This window comes from Dromiciops gliroides, chromosome 6, assembly GCF_019393635.1.
Source record: "Dromiciops gliroides isolate mDroGli1 chromosome 6, mDroGli1.pri, whole genome shotgun sequence".
Taxonomy (NCBI): domain Eukaryota; kingdom Metazoa; phylum Chordata; class Mammalia; order Microbiotheria; family Microbiotheriidae; genus Dromiciops; species Dromiciops gliroides.
This window is the reverse complement of record NC_057866.1, coordinates 120,646,340-120,673,529: the sequence shown is the minus strand read 5'-3', so window position 1 is coordinate 120,673,529 and position 27,190 is coordinate 120,646,340. Positions and strand designations below refer to the sequence as shown.

General features: G+C 36.8%; 1 protein-coding gene across 1 annotated transcript in view; it reads left to right on the top strand.

Moving 5' to 3' along the window:
* Positions 1-17,906, top strand: part of GABRA4 (gamma-aminobutyric acid type A receptor subunit alpha4) — a 106,423-nt gene extending 88,517 nt beyond the window's left edge. Inside the window, exon 9 of the mRNA XM_043970628.1 lies at positions 11,181-17,906. Coding sequence (XP_043826563.1) covers positions 11,181-11,714 — 534 coding nt within the window. The 3' untranslated portion in view covers positions 11,715-17,906. The remainder of the gene's footprint in view (positions 1-11,180) is intronic.
* Positions 17,907-27,190: the final 9,284 nt, after the last annotated feature.

The window sequence follows — 27,190 nt, the reverse complement described above, 5'->3', positions numbered from 1 at the left end:
ATGAGTTTAATTAGAACTTTGACTCCAACTTAAGATGTAGGGCTATTACATTGTATTTAAAATGTGATGCTATGTGGTGACAGATGATGGAAAAATGTAAGCAGTCCATGACTTAAATGAAATGTTCATGGTGGGTCTAATTAGGCTGAAGTATATCATCCATGATGACTCATGCCAATGAAGCACAGAAAACATCAGTAAGGACATGTATGACCAGAAAAGAATAGGAGCTGTTGATGTCATGAGGAGAACTGGTGAAGGGGCATCCCAGGTATGACATTGGCACTATTGAGATAATAAAAGAATGAAAGAAAGGTCTTACAGCAGGAATTAGTAACAATTTTTTATGTGCCATGGATCCCATTGGCAGCCTAATGAAGACTATTGACCCTTTCTCAGAATCATGTTTATTTTTTCTTAATTCATAATAATTGAAGGAAATGCTAAATTTCACTTAGATATTCATTAAAATAAAGATTTATTTTCCTCGTCCAAGGTCTTAAAACAAGTGAAGTATTTCAACATACACCTAGATCCCAGATTAAGAAACCTTTCTCTAAAGGAAAAGTAGATATTTAATGGAGAATGTATGAAAAGATATGAGCCAGAATTACATAGATTGAGAAAATAAAGGACTGTTTTCTCTATCAGAGCAGCCAACCTAATAAAATTAAAAATCCACCATTCCAAGAAGTGGCTTATTGGTCACATTAATATTTTGAAAAAGAAACTAACATTTAATGTCTTACCAACTCAAACATTAAAAAACAACAACAACAACAAAACCCTCAAACCACCAGACAGCTTGTCAGGGAGGGCACTGTCCTGGAACAAGATCACTAGATTCTATATGATCGCTTTTCTGAGTCAGGTCATCACCATTTGTTTCAAGTCTTAAGCACTCAAGAAAATGAACAAAATTTAGAAGTCACAAGATGAGTCTAGTCACTAGGCTGAATGACAGTGTCAGCCTATCTCACTTCCTCATACTACTGTTCAAGATGAAGATGAGAATTCTAGAGAAAGGAAAAGGCTAGCCATGTGTGGTTTCAGAGATTCAAAGTTGTGGTCAGAGACTCCATGTTGAGGTGAGAGGGGACATTCTCATTATGACTGATGAGAACTTGTAAAATCTGTAGGAGTTGGCAGTCTTAGTCAAGTTAACATCAAGCATTTATTATGTACTTACTATATGCCAGGTAGTGATACCAGCAAAAGAAAGTTCCTCACCTCAAGGAGTTTTCATTCTAATTGGGGAAGATGATCCATAAAAAGAAAGTCACTGAATATTGGGATGGGGAAAGGGAGAGAAGTGTCAAGGTGAGAGAATGGAGAAATATAGAGAGTCAGGACCAGAGCCAGGAAAGAAGGGAAGGAGTAACCATAGAATTTGCTCAAAATGGAGGTTCTCAGAGGAACTCAGCCATCAGAGGATGGGCCCTCAGAGGTGTAGGAATTTTCCATGGTGAGAAGACAAGCGGAAAAGATATCTAATCTTTCAGGATAAGAAGATTACTGGAGAATAAAATCATGAAGAGATCCTCATGAGCCACTGTACTAGGGATGGAGGCTTCTGGTCCTTTCAAGCAACCATCTAAAACCCTTCCTCCCAGAAGATCATTTCAGCCTTGGAATTTATACCTCAGAGGTACCTGCCACCCCTCCCTCTGATTGGTTGATTCTTTTCAGAACCTCCTTTTAAGGAGGGCTACTAAGCCAACCATTTCTTCGTGATCCCATGGATAGTATATTCTTTCCCATCTTTTCCCTCTACTTTTCAGCTTCCTTTTACATAGTCTTCTCCCATTAGAACACAGGAACTGTCTTTTTGATTATATTTGTATTTCCAATCCTTAGCACAGTAGCACAGTAGTAAGGGCATATTTGATACTTCCTGTTAATTTTGTCGTTAGTCCTTCACAGCTCACTTCTCCAAGCTTAGAGAAATCTACTATCAATGAAGGCACTTTCACTATCTTTGCTAGAGGATAGAGCTATGGCTGCCTGTCAGATTGGGTACACAAATAAGAGTCTCGACCCTAAAAGGGCTCAGTTGTTTCATATGGGAGCATCAATCCAGGCTTAGAGGATGAATGTTGCCTCCACATCATGACAATTGCATACATTCTCCTGATGTGTACCTAGGAGCTGTCATTATGAGCTATCTTGATTGGAAATATGGTCACTTGCTGCTGTTCGAAGAGGGATTAAAATTCTTGTTTTGCTCTGTGTTATATTGCATCTTGACTCAACTTCCTTAAACATGACATATTTTGGTATCCTTCTGTTTAGGATTGATAATGGGTGCTTCCTATTTACTCTATCAAGTTTAAACTCTTCCTCCTAGCTTTCAAAACCTTCCATGGTCTGCCTCCACTCTATAGAGTCAAACCTTTTTACAATATGTTACAATCTGAACTCTTCCCTTCAGTGCAGCTGGTTTCCCTAATCCTCTTTCCACCTATTCAATGCTTATTCCAGTCTCCATGCCTTTGCTTATTCCCAGCCCTATATTGTTACCTTTACAAATCCTATTCATCCTTCAAGATTCTACTCAAGTTTCTCATCCTTCCCAATGCCTTCCTTGAAAATGTAAGGCCACACTGATTTCTTCCTTCTCCAAATTCTTTTTTGTTTGTTTGTTTGTTTGGTTTTTTGGATTTTTTTTTGCAGGGCATTGAATTTTAAGTGACTTGCCCAGGGTCACACAGCTAGTAAGTGTCAAGTGTCTGAGGCCAGATTTGAACTCAAGTGCTCCTGAATCCAGGGCCAGTGCTTTATCCACTGCACCACCTAGCTGCCCCCTAAATTCGTGTATCAGTTATAATCTATAACATATCTTTAAAAATGGAATTGTTAGTTCATTAGTATAGCCACCAATGTGGTGAGGAACCTCTTACTACCCATGCAGATGAATACCTGCTCTGCAATTAAGAGTCTTTGGTGCTGTAGCCCTGAGAGGTTAGCTGACTTGTCCCCAGTGCACAGATGATAGGGTTTGAGTCCCACAGTCTCTAGTATGATACATGACAAATAGAAGGTGATTGATAAATATTTGTTGATCAATTCAATTAGGTCAGTATATTAAATTAGTTTCTTTTAAGTTTCCTCTATACTAATCAGTATTTACTAATTTGGAAGGAGATTTATGTAAATTCAACTTTAAAGAATTAGGCTTCTTTTTAAAAGCTACCTTGTAAGTATTAAAAAAAATAATAGAATTATTCCTTCCTTACTAGGTACTTGGTCTAGTAGACATTTTTCCATTTATTCAGGAAATTAATAAATTTCATAGAAATGAAATGATATAACGCAAAGAATACATGTATAGCATATAGGGCATGACACTGACCTCCAAATTTATCTCTTTCAGAGTTGGGGGATGGCTTGCTCACTTCACCTACATCCTCGATGACAGGTTCGTGGTGGATTCCCAGAAGAGTGATTGTTCTGTTACAGCTCACTCTCAGTCCTAGGGGTAATGCTGGGAATATGTGGACAGACATATGTCTGCTACTCACAACTGTAACTCTTGAGACTTCCAGCAGTGTGTTTTTCATTTAAACAAATCAGCCAGGATGACACCATCAATTCTTAAACATAAAACATTTAGTACCAGAAGGTGAAGTGATAATAATCATAGCTAACAGTCAACCCATAAAATAATAGTCTAGGTCTCACTCTCCTATTAATACACACAGGATCCATGAAGTGGGGCGGGCACAGAAATACCTGAAAATGAAACACATGAAGAGGGGAAACAACGTGCCTTTGTATTGCAAACCTTAATATCCTTTGCCTCTTAGGTAACATCTGCACCATGCACTACGTGCTGGGTGGGGCTGCTCCCCTTCTGGGCTTCTTCACTATTCTGATGGATGAGTTCTTTTTTGTTGTTGTTGTTTTGTTTTGTTCCTCTCAAACCAGTGGAACAGTTTTCCACTCTTTGTCTTCAGATGTGGATTTGCAGAACTTCCTGGCTCTGCTCCCTTGGCTAGGTGTTAAAGGAATATGAAATATTTTCCACGTAAAGTTCCCTTAACCTTGAGGTTAACAGGAAAGCCATTCACATCTCCTCTCTAAAGGAAGGAAAGGGAAGTTGTAGACAGTTTTCCAGAGGATTTCCCCTTTCTCAAGCTATAGATGGTGCTAGAGAACAAGGCAGCTTCTTCCCAGTCAGGTCCTCAAAAGGTGGAGGATTCTGCTTTCTTTAATCAGCAATTAGCATCAGAGCTGTTCTCCAAACAGATCAGTTCCCTGCATCAACTGAAGAGCCTGTCTGACTTTAGTCAGGTGGCTTCAACTCAAAGCAGCTGCCTTTGTTTTCTCTTTTGGCTCCATTTCTCTGTTTCTGTCAATTTCTCAGTTGTGTTGGCTTTTGTCTTCTGGTTTCTGCATATGGCTTCTGCTTTTTCCTTTAGATTCTGAAGTCACTCTTACTTCAAATCAGGGTATAATGACCTACCTTTAACTTTGGTTGAGAAACAAAATCTATGTTTCTGTCAGCTATGCAACAAATAGTCAATACACAATTGATTCACATTACTACTGTAATAGTCCTATGAAAATTAGCTGTAGGGAAGCAATAAACTATAGCCATCTTTCCCATCGGTCAATACTTTTTCCTCTAAATAAGATTGCTTTCATTCAGGCAGGTCCTCTTAGAACCATCTGTGTTTCTCCTTTGTGTTGTTTTTTTATCTGTGTTTATTTCACAAATCTACCCCTTTCTGTAATAAAATATCCATATAAGAAAGGGACAATAAAGATACAATGAGCTATGATGACCTTTGATATCAGATACTTGTGATGTTTAAGAAGTTTGAGATATAATTTCTGTGTTAATTTATCACTTTATTAATAATGCTAGCATATTACTAATAAAATGGGTCAATGATGCTCTGGAATACCAAAGACAAATCACGGCAGTGGGCTTATGGTTTAAATGCCCATGGAAGCCTGGGTGCTCCTGACATTGGAAATCCAATCTGACTGGTTAACAATTAATGAGAATGAATATTATAATAAGAAATGGACCTATTCTAATAAGGGGCTGGGACATGTGACTTTGATTATGCCATTTATTTTGGCAGGGCAATGAGGCTTAAGTAAGTTGCCCAGGCTCACATAGCTAGTAAGTGTCAAGTGTCTGAGGCCATATTTGAACTCAGGTCCTCCTGAATACAGGGCCAGTGCTTTATCCACTGTGCCACCTAGTTGCCCATGCCATTTACTTTTTTTTTTTTTTTGGTGCCGAAACCTGGGAGCCATTTACTTTTAAATTGCTCAGCCTTGTGCAATCTAATCAAAGAATTTTTATCTATTCAAACCTGTGTAGAGCACAATGAGCTTCCCCACCTCAATGGGGTCTGACGAAGATTGAGGAGAAAGTCCATTAAATCTCATTATCAGCCATGTCCTTCTATAAGCTTCTGAAAAAATCCTGGTGCTAATTCAATAATTGATTATTAATAAGAGAGAACTGATCATTTTTCTCAATTATATCATAATTATACAGATTTGCACAAATGGTCTTTCATGTCTGACATACATTCTCTCCTCACATCCAGTTAAAAAAACCTCTAGCTGTCTTCAAAACTCAGCTCAGGTGCTACCTCCCACATGAGGACTTTCCTGGTTCTCCCAGTTATTAGTATTTTTTCAGCCATAAAATTATTTTGTATTTATTTTTGTGGTGGGGAGGGGAGAGGTAGGAGTGGATGACCCCTAAAGTCCCTTCCAGCTGTAAATCTATAATACTGTGTCTTATAAGTATGTTAAATTCCTCTAGTATAATTCAAGTCCTTTTTGGACAAGGTTTATTTAATTTTCATATTTCTATCCTTGGCCCCTAGAATAGTTCTTTAATAAAGTAAATAGTAGGTTTGTTCAATTGAATAGAGTTAAAATGAATCCTCTTCAAAATTCTAAGTGCTGTGTTGTTTTTCAAATCAGTAGAACTCTGAAAGCAGAGAACAGTGTGATGAAAAGACCACTGAACTTGGCCACAAGGGTTCAAGTCCCATTTTCACCAATTTCTGAATTTTCTTGGGTGACCCAATTAACCTACCTTAAGTTCAATTTCTTTATCTATAGAGCTATTTCGAATAAAGTGCCATATCAAACCTAGCATGCTTTACAAAAGAAATGAGTTATTGTTATTAGGTCAAATGATAATTTCTATTTGAGATTTGGAAAAGGAAGCAGTTATTTTGGTTACGTAACAATTTAGCTTCTTTTAGGAGTCAAGCAGTTTTCTGCGAATTAGTGAACTGCCTGTTGGATGTGGGGGTGGAATTTTGGATCACAACAGTGTCCCACTAGATGTAATGATCTAGCTTCTGAAATCTGTAGTCTGAAAATGTTAAGGAAACTGTCATCCTATTCAAACACTTGATGACTATAAGCTGATATCCTATCACTTATCAGTGGAAAGACTGTAAGGTTTCTTTACTGTCTGCCATGGTGCCACAGACTTTGGATAGGTAATGACAGACAGACCTGGCCAACATCCAGGCACATATTCACAAAAAAAGACACTAAGAGGTTGTCATGCTAACACCATTGACCTTAGTAAAAATAATTCAACAAGAAATTGTTTTAAGTGAGTTAAAATGGACAGTTCCTGTTTTAGAGGAGGTTAATATTTAAGGCAAACTATGACGTTCCAAAGTGTATTCAGTGACCATAGAGTTTGCTTACGAAATAAGTTCATTTCTTTAGCACCTGGTACTATGATATGGTTTTGAGTCACAGAACACTACTATCTCAGAAGTCTTAATATTGCAGGTGGTTCGGAGACCAATTGAGAGATGAATGGTGGGTATGGTTAGGCAGTAGCATAATACATTATGCCCTATATACCATGATGCATAGATATGGCATATAGCAGAGAATGGTAGTTTATTATATTTCTATAATACAATTGATATATCATATTTGTACATTAATTATATTATTTTCTTACCATATCCCATAGATAAATAGCATAAAAGGCATCTTTAAGGATATTCATAAATAGAAAAGGTGGGGCATTCATGTAGTGAGAATCAAATGTAATAGATATATAGCTCAGGTGCTACATTTGTGCATTGGATACTAACTGGAGAGATGGCTTGAGCATATCATGCAAATAGTCTTTGGAGGACTTATGGACAGGCATGGATTAGCTTCATATAGGAGGAGAAGGAGGATGAATGATATAATTGGGAGGAAGGGGGTTAGAGTATATATTACCCAAAGTTCTTTTCATTCATTTTCTAGATCTTTTGATTCTACACTAGGCAACTGTCAATTAGATCAGTGATTTATCTAAGTAATAGTGACATAAAGTAGATGATCATATAGAAGATGCCTGAAGAAAATGCACAAGACCGAGGCCAGATGGTCCAACCTCTCACCTGAACAAAAACATCTCTGCATCATCCCCAACTAAGTGTCATTAAATTTTTACTTGAAGACCTCCTGATCAGTGAAAGGAAAAATATCATGTTCTAAGGTGGCCAATCCCATTCTTGACTAGTATTAATTGTCAGGGAGTTTTTCTTTGTAGAAAACCCAAATCTACTTCTTTTCATCTTTTACTCATCACTCCTAGTTCAGGGTCCAGGGACCAAGCAGAACAAGGCTCATTCTTTTTCCATGTAATAGACCATCACATACTTGAAGGCAGCTAGCACATCACTCCCTAAATCTTCACTTATATTGGCTAAACATTTCCTAGTGCCTTCAACTGACAGTCAGGGAGACTCAACCTCCTGAATTTAAATCTGACCTCAGGCACTTACTGTGTGACCCTGAGCAAATCACTTAACCAAGTTTGCCTCACTATCCTCCTCTGCAAAATGACCTGCAGAAGCAAATGGCAAATGACTTACAATATTTTTGTCAAGAAAACCCCAAATAGGGTTATAAAGTATTGGACATAACTGATGCAACTGAAGAGCAGCAGCAGCAAAAGTTGGTGCTCAAAACTAACAAAGTATTCCTGAAATGGTTTGATGAAGGAGGAATGGCTACCTCCCTACTTTGGACATGACACTTCTCTTAATGTCACCTGTGATTGCAGTAGCTTTCTTGGAAGTCATATAACACTGACACCTGATACCTAGACCACAGTTCATTAAATCTTCCACATCTGTTTCAGACAAACTGCTGACTAGCCATACCTCTTCATCCTTTATCCGTGAAGTTAATATTTTCAACAAAAGCATAAGAAAAGATCTTATATTTATCTCTATCAAATTTAAAATTTTTCCCAATGAACTAGGCTGTTGAGGGTTTTTTTGGTTTGTTTTTGTTTTTGTGTTTTTGGCAGCCACCTAAAAATTAGACTATATTTAAAACTATTTGCTTCATGCCTATTTTGGAATATAAATTCAACTGCTCATTTAATCATTTCTTCTTTCCCTGACTTTTGTGTTACTAGATATTTATGCTCATATTTTGGTAATTGATCACATACAATCTTATGTTGACCATTCATTGTTACATGTTCCAAAGCCCATGAGATAGGAAGTAAGCTCCTTGAGGACTATGATTTCAATTTTTTTTACTTGTTTTCCATTCAAGTTCCATAATAACAATGAGCCCACTACTTGTAGTGAGTTGAATTGCCTCGAACTGAATTGGTATCAACAGATTTTATAAAAATTGGCATTCTAAATGGGGAGAAAGAACATATTTCCCTTCCCCTCCATTCTCATCATCTCCCTATAACCTTGGGCAAGTCACTCTCTGATTTATTTTCTCATTTCATAGACTGGAAGTAATAATATCTTCAGCACAGAAGGATTAAAGATGTGAGAATTAATTAGGCAATGTTTGTAAGTGCTTTGCAGAAAAAAAGTGCTGGGTAAGTAATGGGCGCTTCAACTTTTAGGTGGGTGTCAATTGTTACTTCAATTGTCTCCATTCAAATTGAGGTGCTTGCCATATGTTAGACTATGTCTTCTCATTAGTTCAACTGAAACCTACTTGGAAAATTACTGTAGACTGACATGAAGAATGTTCCTTCTCCCTCCCAGAGTCTCATTTGGTTCTAAATTTAGACCTTTCCCTTTCTACACCCAGTAACCTTGGAATCATGATTCATTGTGTCTATGAGGTATGAACTGAACTTGAGTAACATACTTGGTGAGGGGCTTTAAGACTATTGGGGGTACCAAAACAACAATGTTTTTATAAGCAAAATGAAATCTCCTTTATGCAGCCAACTTTCAATTATCTGAGTGCACATGATTGACTCTGTGGATTACTTGCAATCAGTATTTTATCCATTGTTGACTTCCTGCTGTATCTTTCTCACTTCTGAGCTGCCCTTTCCCTTCCTCCACTATGATGTGATAAAAATCACAATTCATTTTACAATCAAATAGAAATAATTTTTGGTTCATTGGAAACACTGTTTTCTCCAAAGTTCAGCTCGAGGGACCTTTCCCGATTCTTATAGCTGCTAATCCCTCCCCACCAAGTTACCTTGCACTTATTTTGCATATATTATATATACACCTACACATATGCATCTGCATCCGCATACACATACACATACATACATTCATGTTGTTGCCCTAATGGAATGTATGCTCTAAAGGCAAGGGATATTTCTTTTTCTTTTGTCTTTGTATGCCCAGCCCATAGCATAGTGCCTTGCACATGGTAGGCACTTAATAAATTTGTGATTATTAGTATAGTGATAATAAAATTGAACAATTCATTGTGCTTAACATCATGTGGTTTAAATTTTTTGTTAATGATTGTATATTGTTAAATTTTACGTAGATATAAGATTTAACAGAAAAAAGTATGTCTGAATAATCAATCCTCCAAACCAGATAAATGTGGTTTTATTTGGAAACAGTTGCTTGATAACAAGTTGTTAAAATGAAACCTTTATTTTCTCTAAGGCTGATGATGCAAATAAGAACTGCCATAAAGGGATACTATTCAAATATTTGACATCATAGTTGAAAAATAAATTGTTTATTCAAGTTTCTGTATTGAGTAGAATACCCTCAAAAATACTAATGACATGTTTTTTTTATTTGTTACTCTACAAAAGGGTACCATAAAATTTAATTTGAAGGGAAATATTTACATGTAAATAAGTGTATATTGGATATTTGGGTATTGGTTTCCATTTGATGAACCTGAGATATCATCGTGGAGGGGGTGGGCAGAATTCCACTTTGGCAAACTTCCTATAACAAAAGCAGATGAACTTTAGTTTTAGAGAGTAGTCTGTGGCATTGAGGGGTTAAATGATTCACCAGTGGTCTCTCAGATAGCACGTCAGGGGAAAGCTATGAAACCAGCAGTGTGTTGACAAATGTTTAACAATCATTGGGGTGGTGGTGGTAGTGACACACTTTTAAGTTTGATAGGAGTTTAATAGGCATTATTGGCTTTTTCTCCATCATTTTTTAAAGTTTTATGGATTTTTCCAGTGTAAATGCTCATAATAAAATTTTTCTATAGGTTCTCATTAGCCTACTTGGAGCCTGGCTCCAGTATATTCCTGGTATATTAGGATACTCCATGTATTTCTAACTCCCAGGTCATCCCCCTCATATACACAAGCAAGTACACCAGTATCATGTATAATATAGAGCTTAAGTTTCTTCTTATGAAAGACAATATTGAGGTCTGGGAAATTAAAGTTTTTTAAATCATCAAAAGGAAGGAGTTATACAAGTACAAAAGAGTGTTTTGTCATGCAGTGCATAAAAACAGATGTTCCTTCTGCTTAAAAAAAATCATTGAAATGTTTACAATGCCTAATTGGAGAATTTTAGACATGAGATGCTTTACAATAGAAGAGAACAATGCATGCAGAATACATACAGCTAAAGGCATGAACTCTCAAAATAAAAACAAACACATTCCTTACTTAATCCAGTTCCTTGCAGATTCATTGTCAAATTATTTATAGAAATAATTAATGTATTGAGAAGGTTCTTGATTGACAACTGGAAGTACATGGACATTCATTTGAATTTAAAGTAATGTTTTAAGCTTCTGGATGAAGATAAAGTACTATGGAATGCTTTGTATTTAAGGGTTGATTTTCAAGATCTGACCTACTGAAGGAGTTTTAACCCCACTAGACATTAGTCCAAATGCTTATAATAATTATATATCTAATACTGATTCTCTTTCCCTTCCCTGTCTTGCTCTTTCAGAATACAGATGCCAATTCAAATGTGAGAAAAAGAACCAATGTACCAGTTCAATCTGATGCTGATGTTGGCAACAGAGCCCAGTCTGGAAACGTGTCAACGGAAACTTCTGTAGAAGCTCAGGGGCCTTCTGGCACCACACCACAATCCTATCTAGCTTCCAGTCCCAACCCATTCAGTCGGGTGAATGCAGCTGAGACAATCTCTGCTGCTCGAGCACCTCCTCCAGCTCCTCCATCCACTCCTATTTTAACTGGGTATGTGTCCCAGCTGGTCTCCACTGTCTCTCCAGCTAGGCGTCACGTACTTGGATCAAGACTGAAACAGATCCAAACCAAGGTCAATACTTTTGGATCTTCTGGAAAATCGTCGGCTGTTACGCCTCCCCCTGCGCCACCACCTGTAGGCTCTGGCACGAGTAAAATAGACAAATATGCCCGTATTCTTTTCCCTGTCACATTTGGAGCATTTAATATGGTCTATTGGGTAGTCTACTTATCTAAGGACCCTATGGCGAAATCAGAAAGTCTAATGTAGTGGTGTTTTTGTTTTGTTTTGTTTTGCTGCTATGTAGTAGTTTCCTTAACAATAATGCACTTTAGTGCAGAGTACATTTTAAACTTTTTTAAAAAGCAAAACCATTTCTTTCTCCTATAATGAAAGCTTTGTATATGTTCTTTAATGCTATATATGTATATATTTATGCATATGTCATATATATGTATATGCCAATTACCGAGAGAATTAAATCTTCAGTGAAAAGAAAATAATTTCTTCCCCTCCCCAAATGACAATATAAATAGAAGAAACTTAAATCAATTTAGAAGAAAATCAGAACTTAATTGTCCAGAAGCCCCCATGGGGAAGTTTGGACAAGGAGCACTGGGCTGTTGTTGTTCATTGAAATCTGAAAATGGGCATTGGTGTTTTAAAAATATCCTTAGTGAATATCAGCAGCTTTATGAGTTTATAGTGGTATTCCCCTTAACCAGAAGTATATATGTTGTATCACATGCAGTGACCTTTCAGAATCTTTTTAGTGCCTGTGAGAAAAGAATTTCTCCTGTTAGACCAATGAAGGGGAAAAATACTGAATAGCTGAAATAAATTCCCAATGCATTGATGAAGCAATGCATGTAGGAGAAAAACAAGTTTACTCCTTATTCAGAGCAACCATGACCTGATTGCACCAGCTAGGAAATTCTTGCTTTGGTGCTCCAGTAAACCTGTGATCTCATTGATGTGGGTATTTTCTCCACTCATATAGATCCCAGCTGATCCATACCTGCCATGAATAAAAATATAGCACATTCGTAAGGAAAAGCATTTCTTCTGAAAAGCGCACACCTTTCAACTCACATAGGCAATGAATGTATTGCCCTATCACCATCTTATTACAATTAGCATGAAGAATTGCTTTCCAAGCAGAGAAATACTTGAATTTCCAAAATGAAGTGAATGTCCTAACTATAATAAGATTTTAGTATCTGGTTCCCTCAAAGCTGAATTCTCAGGTAGTGATCAGCTATCTCTTTTTGATCAGTGTGGGTAATTGCCAGGGTAGCAACGTAGGTCTAAAAGTAGATCTAATATAGTTTTAGAGAGAGCTAACAGAAAAGTTTCATGACTTTCCCAGGGTTACTTAGTTAGGATGTGTCAGAAACAGGACATATATCTTGATTCCTGATTTCCTGATTCCAAGGTTCCATTCACTATGCCAAGCTGACTCTTTGTAGAAGATAGACTGATGCTACAGTGTACTCATGTGCAGATTTTAAGATGAAATAAATATGTGACTAGCTTTTGCAGTAGGCACCTAAAAATAAGAACAAAAAGGGGAAAGACAGATTGTCCTGGGTTCCACTGCTGGTATAAATAAATCACTACATACCGCAGTGATGCCGAATATCAGTTCTGGATACCATGAGATTTGACAAATCATAAGCCCTCAGACATGAGTTGAGTCAAATTTTTCTTTGCACCCAAGAGGCCTTATATGAGGTGACTTAATTTTTTGAGTAGTGAGTTAATAGGAAGAAAGGGCTAACATGTAACAAGGCAAATGTTTCATGGTCCTCTTTTGGATCCACTTCCCTACATGAGTTGGCAGAAGCTGCTAAGAATCCTGACAAAAGACTGTACTCTTGGAGAGGCTTGATAATTTCGATGAAGTCTTTGAACTTAACAATATTTCCAAAGGAATGTGGGTAAAATAATAATTCAAAGGCATTGAACAGGGTTTAATTTACTCATTTAGGAAGATTTAAAGAATTTTTAGCAAAGAAACCTTTTTCCGTTACAGAAGGTAGACTGGAGAATGTAATTGAATGTCTCCAATATGGATCATGGAGCTCAGTCTACACTTGACTTTGTGCCTCTTCACTATTCTCCTGCTCTCTTATAAAATCACTCAATGGAATGGGAGCAGTTTTCCTCAAAAGTATTTAGGAATGTTCTGCTGGTAGGAGCCTCCACAAAAAATAGATTGGGAATTTCTTGGCCACTGCCACTGCCTTTTCAAAGCCTCACTTATATAACTTGTACTTCAAGGAGATCTTGATATTGACCATTACTGAAAAGAACAAATACAGAACATCTGCTGTATTTGGGTGTCAAAATTACTGAATATTTATCCTGGGATATTTTTCTAGGTGATGTATACCTGGGATAACTAGAAAAATATGAATAATTTACAGGTTTTTCCCCACCATTATTCACACCACCAACACAATAAATACTCAATATCTTCCAGATTTATCAGGTTGTTCATCTATTTTTTGAAAAGAGAAAACTTCTGGACCTGGAGACTTCAAAGACCTGAGTTAAAATCTAGCCTCAGACACTTACTGGCTGTGTGTCTCTAAACAAGTCACCTAATTTTTTTTTGCCTAAGAAAATCTACAACAAACAAATGCATGAATCCAGAGATATCTCTGGTGGTGAAAAGATGATTTAACTTCATGGTTGCAAAGTGGTAGAGTGTTGGGACTTAATTATTAGAACAAATATAAGGAAAGACTCTGTGTGTTGCAGTGGAAAAAAATCAATGCAATAAAATGGGAATAATAATCTTTGAAGTACTACCTACCAATCATTCAGAGATGTTCTGAGGACAGTGTTTTGTAAACCTTAAAGTGATATTAAAATGTGACTTCTTATTATTAATTTTTATTAAAGAATAGATTCTCCTTGTTTACCCTCAAGCCCTTCCTAGGAATTCCCCATCTTTCCATTGTTTTTCCTAACCTTCACTTATGATCTTGGCAGATTTTAGAAGGTTACCATAAAATCCAGCATTGATATACATAGATCCCATTGAATTTACACAGTATCCTGTACAAAATCATTATTCTGATTTTAACAATTAATCAAATCAAGAATCACACATGGATTGAGATCACAAGACTATTTCTCTAGATCATTAAGGAACCTTGATGGGACAACTATGGAGGGAGGTGAATAACCTATATTTAATGAACCTATGAAGAGGTGGCATGGTATAATGAATAGAGAGTTGCCCTGGGACTCAGGAAGATCAACACCTGTCCTGCCTTTTATGCATACAAACTACAGGACCACATGGAAGTCACTTAACATTGTCCCAGAAAACTCTGAGAATATAAATTCCATATACACTGTACTTTGCACTGGCCATAGGTTTTTCCATACTGGGAATTTCCTATACTTAGCCAGTGAAATTATGGGTACAGATATCTCCTCCATCTATCCTCTCAAAATTTACCTATATACAATTGGAAGTTTTTTTCTTTGGTTTTGGACTATAGTCAGAATCACTAGATGTCAACAGACCTGAGATTTAGTTCCAGCTCAGCTGCTAATAAATACATCTGACATTGTGTGACACTTGGAGACTTATAAGGTGTTTTGCATAATACTACTTTGCTTGATCCTTGTAACGTTATTAAGTAGATATGCATATATTATTATGCTTATTTCATAAATGAGTAAATAAAGCAATCAGAGAGTTGGGTGAAGTTATATGCCTAACACTTATGACACAGGTGGAAGTATAGCTCTGGTTCTCTAGAAGCAGCAAGGTGGTGGAGAAGTAGAATCTTGAGTAACACACCACTCAGTTGTCCAAGATCCTACAGGTAGTTGGTGTGCTAAAATGCAGTGAGGGCTGATTTTGAAGGAAAGAAGGAAAGATGTATTTATTACATGCCTACTATATGTGAGATATTATTTTAAACACTTTCCAAATATTATCATTTTGTCTTCACAGCAACTCTAGGAGATAGATGCTATTATTATACTCATTTTATAGTACTCTAAGGCAAAGAGAAGTTAAGTGATTTGCTCAGGATCATACAGATACTGTCTGAGGCTGGATTTGAACTTAGGTCTTCAAGTCTCCTCTTTCAACATTCTATCCACTGTGTCACCTACCTACTCATCAGGGTGGTGTTGTGGGAAGACTGGATTTAAAGTCAGAGGGATGGAGTTCTAATCCTTACCCTTCCTATTAGCTGTGTGACTTTGTACAAGTCACTTAGCCATCCTTAGGCTTAGTTTCCTAATGTTTAAAGTGAGGGTGTCAGAGGGAAATACATCAAAAAAGATGTCTTTTTTTCTGTATGGTATGTGGCACTTTGATACAATGATAAATTTGCAAACTAATAATTACATTAAAATAGGTAATCCTTTATATTTTATAATATTTAAAGTTTTCAAAAATATTTTTTTAATGTCTTATTTAACTTGATTATCCTCATTGCTCTGTTAGGTATTATTGTCCCCATTTTACAGATGAACAAAATAATATTCTCATTTGTATACCAAAAGTTATATAAAGCATGAAAAAGTTGAGATATTCATCTTATGTGGGAAATACAGGCTGAAAAACACTTTTAAAAGTTCTTTCCATAAGTCGAGAGTACATTACAATCAGTAGCTTTCAAAGTTAATTAAGCCAGTCAAAGTTCTGATTGGCTTGTACATATTATCATGTGCTCTGCTCCCAGTCACCAACTGCATGTTCTCCATGGTACTGCATTATTTCCCCCAATGAAAATAGCAAAAAACCAATTAGACTGGGAGTGATGAGATGGTTTCTATTTCTCATTTTGCCACTTATTAGCTTTGTGATTTTGAGCCACACAGCTTCCTTGGCCATTAGTTTGTTGTTGTTATTGTTTTTCATCCATAAAATGAGAGCTTTCCAAATTGCTTTTCCAATTAAGTAGCCACAAATCTTTTCCCTCTAGTTTTCATTAATAGGGGATGGGGGAGGGAGGAAAAGAATCTTCAAAAGTTCCTTTTCTGGCCATCTTTAAGAAGTAGAAAAACTACAAAGGTAGAAAATGATAGAAGAGAACAGTGAAAGAACCACAGAGAAAATAAAGTCATCATTAGAAAGAATGAATTTCTATTAGGCTGGAATGAGCTAAGGAGCCATTAAAATCAGGATTAGCTTAAATTGAATAGTCATGGGTGTAAGGAAAATTCTGTCCTGTGGACTCTATTTCAAAGCTTTTTCCAAAATCTGTGAGTCAAGGCTCTGAGTTCATCTCCTGTGGGCATATGCTTGTAGTCAGAGCCTTATCTGAGTCTTAGAGTCAAACAGATCTTTGGATGATATTCTCCTTGTGAAAGGTAGGATCATAAGATCATACCCTTAGAGCTACACAGTATCTTAGAAATGAATTAATAAAGGAAACAGAGACCAAGAAGTGTTAAGTGATGTGCCAGAGGTCAAAAAGATAGTTGGTAGTAGAGATGGAATCTGCATATATCTTTGATTCAACACCTGGCAACAGTGCCTGGCCCATAGAAGACACTTCATAAATGTACACTGACTGACAACCTAACTTTCCATTGTGCCCCATGCCCCATGTGTAACCATAGAAAAGCACTTAAATCTCATTAAGCCTCAGTTTCCGTGCCTGACAAAATAATGCTAAATATCTTGCAGTATTTTTGTTGGGTACCAAATGAGGTAATATATGGGAAGTTGTTTTGATAAGCTTTAAAGAACTATATAAATCATTATAGCTACTGAATGTGGCATCTTAGTGATTAGGATGCTATTTTGATACATTGAACTATCTGTGGTTTCATCATCATGGACAAACCCTCCATTTTTTTCTGGTCCTATGGGACTCTTTTTGCTGTTCAGTCATACCTGTCTTTTACCATACATTCCTGCCAAGTGTTCTGGAGGTTTGATCTCAATTGTTTCATTTCTTGAGAGTGCCATCTTAAAACTTGATTTGCCCAGACTGACTCTCACTTGGTGAGTGGCCCATTTCATTTTCTAGTCATCTCCTTGACAGTATCACTGAATATTCGACAAGGCTCTATTATTGAAAAAGCCCTTCATGTTCTTTCTTCAATTTGATTATCACAACAATCCTTTGACATTTCATTAATGCTTTAAGGCTTACAAGGCACTTTCCTTACCACAAATAAAGTAGAGAGAATGTAAGGACAATTTTATTGATGTGGAAACTGAGGCTTAGGGTAGTTAAATGACTTGATCCAGGTCACACATCAAATTATCAAAAAGCAGAGCAGAGTATGAGCATGATTCACCACATCAGGATGGGGGATCATTTATTTTTTACCTTATTCCCATGGCATTTCCCATTTCCACATTCTCTCTTTCTCTCCCTCCAACTCTTTGCTCATAGGATTTCTTTTCTTCTTTTTTTTTTTTTTGTGGGACAGTGAGGATTAAATGACTTGCCCAGGGTCACACAGCTAGTAAGCGTCAAGTGTCTGAGGCCGGATTTGAACTCAGGTCCTCCTGAATCCAGGGCCGGTGCTTTATCCACTGCGCCACCTAGAGGCCCCCCTCATATTATTTCTTTTAGAGCACTTTTCCTTCCTTCACTCTTATGCATAGATTTCTTTTGTCCCCATGTTTATATTCTCATGTCCTTCAATTACCCAGCAGGTTACATGAGGGTTAATACCCTTAATTAAGAGGGAAAACAATTTAAAGCTGATGTTTCAATAATAATCAGCCTTGCAGGAAAGTGGACTAGATTGTGGTATAATAACAACGGCAGCTCAGTGATGAATACATGTCCACATACTCTTCGTGATTCTATGTATCACTGATTATTCTAGTTAGAACTGAATTGAGTACCTTGAAGTCCTGAAAAAAAGGGCAAATTGGGAGGAAAAGACTGTGCCTTTTTTGTAGAAGCGACAGGTGAAAGGAAGCTGTAACATTAGAACATCTGTATTTCAAAATGGAAAAATAAAATTATTCAAAGGGAATCCATTTAAAATGGAAGAGGAGGAAGTTTAAGTTTTCTCCCATTGAAACACATTCCCTGACTGGAAGGAATCCATCATGCTGTTGTTTGATCAAATTTGACATTTCTGGGAACACTGGTGACATGGTCGTTCTTTTTTTTTTTTTGGCGGGGCAATGGGGGTTAAGTGACTTGCCCAGGGTCACACAGCTAGTATGTGTCAAGTGTCTGAGGCCAGATTTGAACTCAGGTACCCCTGAATCTAGGGCTGGTGCTTTATCCACTGCACCACCCAGCTGCCCTGGTCATTCTTGATTAAGAGGAAAGTCAGGACTAATAAATTTTACCATACAGTCAATCCACTTTCATAAACAGCCCATACCTATCCAGATTATATTTAATGCAATATTTTCTAATTTAAAGTAAAACACAGTTGCTGTCACCTCTTTGCCATCTATGTGAATACAGTTGCTATAAGCTAGAAAGCACTTTGTATTGAAGCCCCCATGTATAGATCCTTTTTTGCTTGTAAAAACTAGACGCATAGCATTTTTTTTTGGCAGGGGGGCAACTAGGGTTAAGTGACTTGCCCAAGATCACACAGCTAGTAAGTGTCAAGTGTCTGAGGCTGGATTTGAACTCAGGTCTTCTTGAAACCAGGGATGGTGCTTTAGCCACTGTGCCACCTAGCTGCCTCCTTAAGTGATCCCTAGATGAAGGGTATCCACATATGTTCTTTATTCATTGGAAGAAATGTACATAAACAAAGTTGCTATCATATTAGTTTAGGAGATAGTTTGGTGTCAGATTGAGGGGGCTAGATTTGGAGTCCGAAAGATCTGGGTTCAAATCCTGCCTCTCTCATTTACTGGGTGAGTGAGTCTGGCCAAGTCATTTAACTTCTCTGTTTCTGTTTCCTCATCTGGAAAATGAAGGGGGTAGATTAGGTGCCTTCCAAGGTCCCTTCCACCTCTAACTTTATGATCCAAAGAAATAAAGAGATGGAATTACTATGTATTTTAACATTCGTTTTCTCTTAATCTTTTTTCTTCTTAAAAAACTAATTTCCCTTTGAATTTGAACTATTCCTCACAAAACATTTGTTTCTTCTTATTTCTTAGTAAAATCCATTGGCCAAAAAATCCCACTTGGCTGTTCTTCCATGTGTCATAGGGATTTTAGTGGACTGTAAGCTCGATATGATCCAATAGACACAAAATCCTGATGAATAATCCTCTGATCATTAAGTCCTATGAAGTAAGGTAGGCCTCAGATGGCAGACATATGCCAGCACTTGATTTTTACTGAGACAGTTTTTAAGAACCTGGGGTAATCACCTCACCATGAAAAAGCATCAGAAAAGTACAAGAGTGGTAAATATTCTATTGTAATTCAGTAGTTTGAAGGTAGAAGTTAAAGGTCCCATTCATTTGTCTTTAATAAGGATAGTTTCTTGACATGAAATTCAGGGTGAACCTGCCAAGAATTCAGAACGCTTTCCTTTACCTGCATGGAATCCAAAGTGTTTCCTAATTTGTGCTACTGGAATGAACTTCCACACCCCTTAGATTAATCTTCAATTCTTCTTTGCAAGTTGCTATCTTGAAAAGCTTTTGTTATGTTCGAAATCTTCTCATCATCAAAGTCAAGATGAATAATGCATTTTTAGGCAGAGATGCATTTAGTACAGCCTATGCTTTATTGTTTTTATTCACTTAGATGAGAGATGTATCCTTTGGGTGTGATGTTTAAAACATTTCAAAGCTAAGATAAGTACACAGTATCTGGAACTCTTTTGGGATTATAGTTTTGCCAGAAAATAATGAAACATTTCTGTATGTTGCATGGAGGAGTGCCTAGTAAAGGGATTTTAATTAATGAAATTTTTTTGAAAAGTAATACCCCAAACAAGAGGTCACTCAGCCTCTGCTTGCCTATCTCCAGTGACAGGGGAATTAGTTCTTAAAGGAGTTCATTCATTTTTAGAAATTTCTAATTATTAGGAAATGTTTCTTTCTGATCAGATAGAATCCACCTCTATCATTTCCATCCATTGTTCCCACTTCTGCCCTTTGGGGTCAAGTAAAAGAGATTTAATCCTTCTTCCACTAGACATTGATTTCACCTTTGAAGCTCCATTCTTGTCATCATTAATCTTGGCTTTTATTTATATCCTACTCTCTCTAAGTTCTCTGCAGTCTCAAATCTTGTGTTCTCTGTTTGCCTAGGTTGGCCTGTTAAAAGAACGAATGGGTATCAGTAGATGTGTGGGCTACAAATTGGAAGTTAAGAGGAGATGCTCAATTAGAGCCCCACTTGATCTGAAATCTTATAGAGTGGGATTCAGGTCAATTAGTAACAGAATCAGATAGCATCTATCAAGTTTGGCCTATGTTTTCTAATTTGGCAAGCAAAGCCCAAGGGAAAAAGTCAGGGATAAGTGTAGAGATTCAGTGTAAAGCTGAATTGCTGTAACTGGAGATGAAATGACCTTCTGAAAAATCTAATGTCAAGAAGGGACTGACTAGAGACAAGAGGGGCACGTTTAATAGCTAATATAGAAATTCAATCATTATTCTTTTCAAGAGTTGAAGCACACTGTGACCTGTGACAGTAGAAGAGTTTTCTGTTACATTTAGAAACATAAAATGAGAAATTTTAAATGTATGTTTATGTTTGATGCCCATAAACAGCTTATTTTTCTATTGGCAGATGTGGGGATTAAAAGACAGCTTTTTCTCTAAAAAACTTGTACCTGAGTTGAAAATTGAGTACAGAAAATTGACTATAATTTTCTCCATTTTGAAGATAGGCACACATTTTTTTTATTAGCACAATTTTATAATGTATGAGATGATGCATATTCTTCATGCTATTGTATATGGAATATTATTCGGCTAAATCTATTTCACACTAAAAGAAGTTGCTTCAAGAAGTATAACTATGCTTTGACCTTGAAAATCTCTATTGCCCTTCACAGTCTTTAAAAATGTAAAGCCCATTCCACTGTGTAGTGAACAAAGTACTGAAACTTAGTTTTTCAAACCCTCAGTGACCTTACTGACATCTCACTGGCTTTACAGGGCAGAACTAGAACCAATGGGTGAACATTGCAAAATAATAATTTTTGACTTATCAAACATTTCCCCACATTTAGTTATCAAAAAATGAAACTTACTTATTTCGAGGGGTAGTATGATCCCAATCAGAATTTAATGGCATTTTTCCAAGGCCGTTGTTGTCTGGACTCAAGCTTTGGGGTGAGCGGAGGATTAAGTGATCTCTGAGTTCTCTTTCAGTTCTAAGATTCTATGAGTCTACCTATTACAGGTGTCTAGTCCTCACTGAATAGAAAACCTACTAGAAACTTCCTCTATTGTCAGTATGTCCTGACCTATCATGGCAATGAAGAAAATGACTACAGTTAAAATAACATCCTGCGAATGAATTCATCCATATACACACGTGTATACACATACACAAGCATCAAAGAGAAAGAAAAAAAGAGACCAAAATTTGATTAATTTAGAAACTTAACTTTGTTTAGTTTCATGGGATTCAGAGCTAGAAATAAAATCTACTCTAATTCCATATTTTAAATTACAGACTAGGTGAGGTAAGGGCATTTGCCCAAAGTCACATAAAAGGAAAGGAAGGATTTGAACGCAGCTCCTCTAACTCCAAATTCAGAGCTCTAACCACTATACCACATTGCCTCTGTTTTGTGAACACTTTATAAACAGGAAGCACCTTTATGGGAAAAATGACGTACAGTGAATTTTTCCACTGCTTGCAAAATAAAAATTCTGAATGATTATGTTAACAGATTCTGAAGTGGTCTAATAGCTATGATCTTGTATGGCTGTTACTAAACTTTACTTTTACCTCTACAGTATCATGAACATCTGCACATCCTGGAAAGAAACCTATTGGATAAGAAAGGTCATGTGAAATTGTGACTATGACATTCCATTGTATTTTACTGATGTCAATAAATTTCTCTCTTAGCAGTTCTTAAGCACTTTATGTATTTATTTTGGACCAGGTCTGTGACTTGGGCAAAAGAGGGAGAACTGGCAGGGAGGAGCTTCCTTTATTAAAGAAGATGTGTATCTTCTTTGCAATTTATACTCAAAGTGGCACTTGGCACCTTGAGTGGACAAGGGTCTTTTCCAGGGTCACACAGAGAGGATGTGGCAAAGGCAAGGCTTGAATAGAGGTCTTCCTGCTCCTGAAGCTAACTCTCAGTTTCAAATGACCTCTCATTAATGTTAGCCCACTCATTTTCATCTGGAACATGAAAGTGATGTCATGTTTGTTCCTTGGTTTTTACTATATTAATATTTACATATATGGGCATCCATCCGTATATACATATACATCCACAGATATATACATATACATATATTATACACACACATAAACACACACTAACTATATACATAAAATACACATACACTATATATACAGACTATATATAATACACACACTATATATATACTACACACACATACATATACTATACATATACACTCACTATATATATAATACCCACACATATCCAAACACTATATCTATATCTATATCTACACATATACACACACACTATACACACATATGTATATAGGCATACATATATCTCTTCAAGGTAGCATTCATTAGCTACCTGTCACTGCATTTCTTGAACGGGTCCCATCAGCTATATGATGGATGCTAATCTGTGTCACAATTTATTAAACAAGGCACACAACTACTAATGTAATAATGTAATTGTCAAGATGCCCCCTCTGTACATTAATCAGCTGAAGGCTAAACAAATTGCTACATTTGTACTTGTAATAGAAGCAAAATCACAAAGAAGACATACACTCCTTCAATATTCTGACACAGTCCCGGCTCTACCGTATTTGTCTTTTTCTGTCTTCCCTGCCTACCTTTTCCTAGTGTAAGTTCTCCTAGATGAGACATAGGCCTTGGCTTATTTTCTATACTGAGGCCATGCCAATGTACTTATTTAACACTTGCAATGTGGTTGCATGCTAATGGTAGGGATATGACTTGAAAACCTCTTAAGACTCCTTGGACAGCTCAGGGAAGGAGGAAGATAGAAATAAAATAAACAATCCTCTGGGTGAAATGGCATGCTCTCTATAGCTAAGAACCCTAGCTCTCCTGTTTATCCCGAAATGGCTGGATGGGAGGCTGGATGAATTTCCTCAAGAAGTAATTGCTGATGCTCGCTTGACACCAAAAGGCTTACGAGACTTAATGCATCTCCAGAAGGAGGACAATTTATTCTTCACACTCAAGTAAGATCAGATCTAATATCTCCTTGGGTAGAAAAAAGAAAAAAACCAAACAAGAAAAACAAACTCTTGCTTTTCATTTTGATAAAGACAGCATTGCACAGAGAATACCTCCTGGCCATTTCAGGAGTAAGCCATGCACAGAATAGAAAATGACCTTTAGAGCTGGCATTAACTGAAGGATTCAAACATTGTCTGGAAAATAAGGTCGAAATACTGGCATTGCCCAGAGAGGCTGAGAAATATCTAGTTTCTTGCCCATTTTGAGATCTAGTACTAAGGAATGATGTCTTCAATTTAATGCAGACTTCCTGGTAATATCTGATACCATTAATAACACATAGCCTCTAGGATTTCAATAAATAACACTTTTATTTGAAGGACTACTCATTTCTAAGCCACTGTCCTAGACCTAACCTATGTCAGCATCCAGAAAAGAGATTTTACTTATATATGCTTTCTTTACAGTGAAAAATTTGCTTATTTGAAACAAAAGGCAGAAAATAGAAATATTGGAAGTTAGGAGCCCTGGGTTCTAATTCTATCTCTGCCAACAACTGGCAGTATGACCATAGGTAAATCTTGCTGATTCATTTTCATCATGTTTAAAATGAGGCCATTAGACCAAATGATTCATGAGGTCTTCTTCAGTTTTCATATTCTTTGGACCAATAAGTCAAATTCCTTACATGATTTCAGCCCAAGATTCAGCCCAAGAGTTAGGCTAAAAGAATCTTTTTGTTTTGGTGGGGCAAGGAGGGTTAAGTGACTAATAAGTATCAAGTATCTGGGACTGTATTTGAACTCAGGTCCTCCTCAATCCAGGGCTGGTGCTTTTTCCATTGTACCACCTAGTTGCCCCAAGAATCATTTTCAATAGTGGCCAACAAAGATAGCAGAGTAGGAGGATGCAGCCCAACTTCCCCCTACTCAACTACAATGAAGATGTATAGGGTGCCAGACCAAATAGTGATTGCAAAATCTAAGGAGAAACCAATATAGGTCATCTTCTCCATCCAATATCAAAATTATACCCCACAGACAAGTGACCAGGGCAGAACCTGTGGAACAGGAGTGAACTGGTATCATAGATTCATTCCCTGGGCTTGGAACAGTACTGTAATACTGTTACTCTGGCAATAGTGGGAGAAATCACAGAACTAAGCCCTCCTATTAAGAACTGGCTTAGGGGCAGCTAGATGGCACAGTGGATGGAGCGCCGGCCCTGGATTCAGGAGGACCTGAGTTCAAATCCGGCCTCAGACACTTAACACTTACTAGCTGTGTGACCCTGGGCAAGTCACTTAACCCCAATTGCCTTACTAAAAAAAAAAAAAAAAAGAACTGGCTTAGGCGACAAGACCTATTTCTCTGACCCCAGATAGGGATCATGGACTTAACTCCAGAACAGGTCTAGGCTAATAGAGTTTCTCTCTCTCTCTCTCTCTCTCTCTCTCTCTCTCTCTCTCTCTCTCTCTCTCTCTCTCTCTCCCTAAATCAAGATTGTGGACTCAGAAAAGTCTCTCTAGCTGATAACAGGGTTAAACAAATATTGCTATTGCTCTGAACCTGAAAAGCCTTCTGGTGAGTTAACAGAATAGGGCCAGGAATGGTCTCCTGAATCCTGATCCAGGGGGAAGTCAGTAACTATATTGACTAGACCCAAAATAGTATTTGGAGCCTAGAAAGACTAGCAAGGCATTAATCAGGCTGTGCCTTGTTCAGACCACAGAGAGCACCCTGAAAATATGTAGCTCTCTGACCTGTAACCCTGCGATCCTTAAAGAGTGCAACATTTACGATATGGTGGCCCCAGAGAAGGAAGGCTGGAACCACATAAAGCTAGAACAATTCTGTCTAAGTCTGTGAAGACTGGTTCTAACACTAAGTCCCAGTTTAGGAGGTAAGGTAGAAAAATGAGTAAACAAACAAAAAATATAGAGGTATTCTGGTACGCAGAAGCCTAGGGCAAACATTTAGAAGAGGAGAATAATTCGAAATCACCTTTAAGCAAAGTAAAACTTCACCAGATTGTGTGTGTGTGTGCATGCATGTGTGTATTTATGTGTGTATGTATGCATGCATACACACATATCGCCACACACCATAGTATAGCAAATCACATGGAATATGTATATGTGTGTATATGCATATACACATGTGTGCATATTTATATGTGTGTACATATATACATTATGTGGTCAAATTGTACTTTGCTTGTTGGTTATTTGGAGTTATTCCCCATACACATGTGTGGATGTAGACACATATACACATAAATGCTTGTTTTATATACTGTATTTGTGTGTGCATATATATATATATATGAATATGTATACATGTCTATGCATACAATTATGTATATGTGTGCATGTATGCATACACACTGTCTCTTGTTATAGTCACACACATAGTGCACAAATGCATACATGGTTATACATGTGTGTTTGTATGTACGACTATATAAACACACTTGCATATGGGTTCTTATATATGGGTTATATTAATGTATCTATGTATATACATATGTGTATACATTTATACACAATGACTCTCGTTACACACCTGTATGCATGTATATATACACACATACGTGCATACATGGCAAACAAGAGCCAATGCATGTATATGAACATGAATATAATCAGGGATAATATATACATATATCTCTTTACACACATGTGAATATAATCAGGGATAAAGCAAGTATGTCTATTTCAACCACTACTATTTAACATACTGTTAGAAATTTAAGTTACAGAAATAAGATAAGAAAAAGAAATCAAGGATATGAACATGTTCAAAATAGAAATAAAATTATCCTTTTTTGTAGATTTAATGGTTTACTTAGAGAATGCTAAAAAGTAATTCAAGAAATAGAACAATAACATCAGAAAAGTTGCAAGATATAACATAAATTCACAAAAATTATAATCATTTCTATATATTACCAACAATAATCAGAAAAAAGAAATTCCATTTGAAATAACAACAGAATGCTTTCTATTTACCAACAGAATGGATTCTGTCTACCTATAATGTAGTCTATCTACTAAGATACACACAGGAGTTATATGAATACAATTATAAAGTTATTTTTACAGTAATACAGATAACATTATTTGGAAAAATAGTATTGCTCACTGGTAACTAGAGTGAATTATTAATAGTTTCTTAATTTATTTATTACGTGCCATGCCAATCAAACTACCAGAGGGTTAACTTTACAAAGTAAAATAAAATAACAACTGAATTCATTTGGAAAAAGAAAAGGTCAAGGATCTCAAAAAATAGTAAACTCAATATGTACAAAATAGAAATTAAAAAAAAAATCCCTCTTCTTCCAAACATCCCTTTTACTGTCAAGTATACCATCATCCTCTCAGGTGACTATAATACAAAAGACCCACAATATACCATCAAGCTTTCACTTCCTCCCTCCTATTCCCAAACACAGTTAATGGAAGCTTTGTTTTGGGCA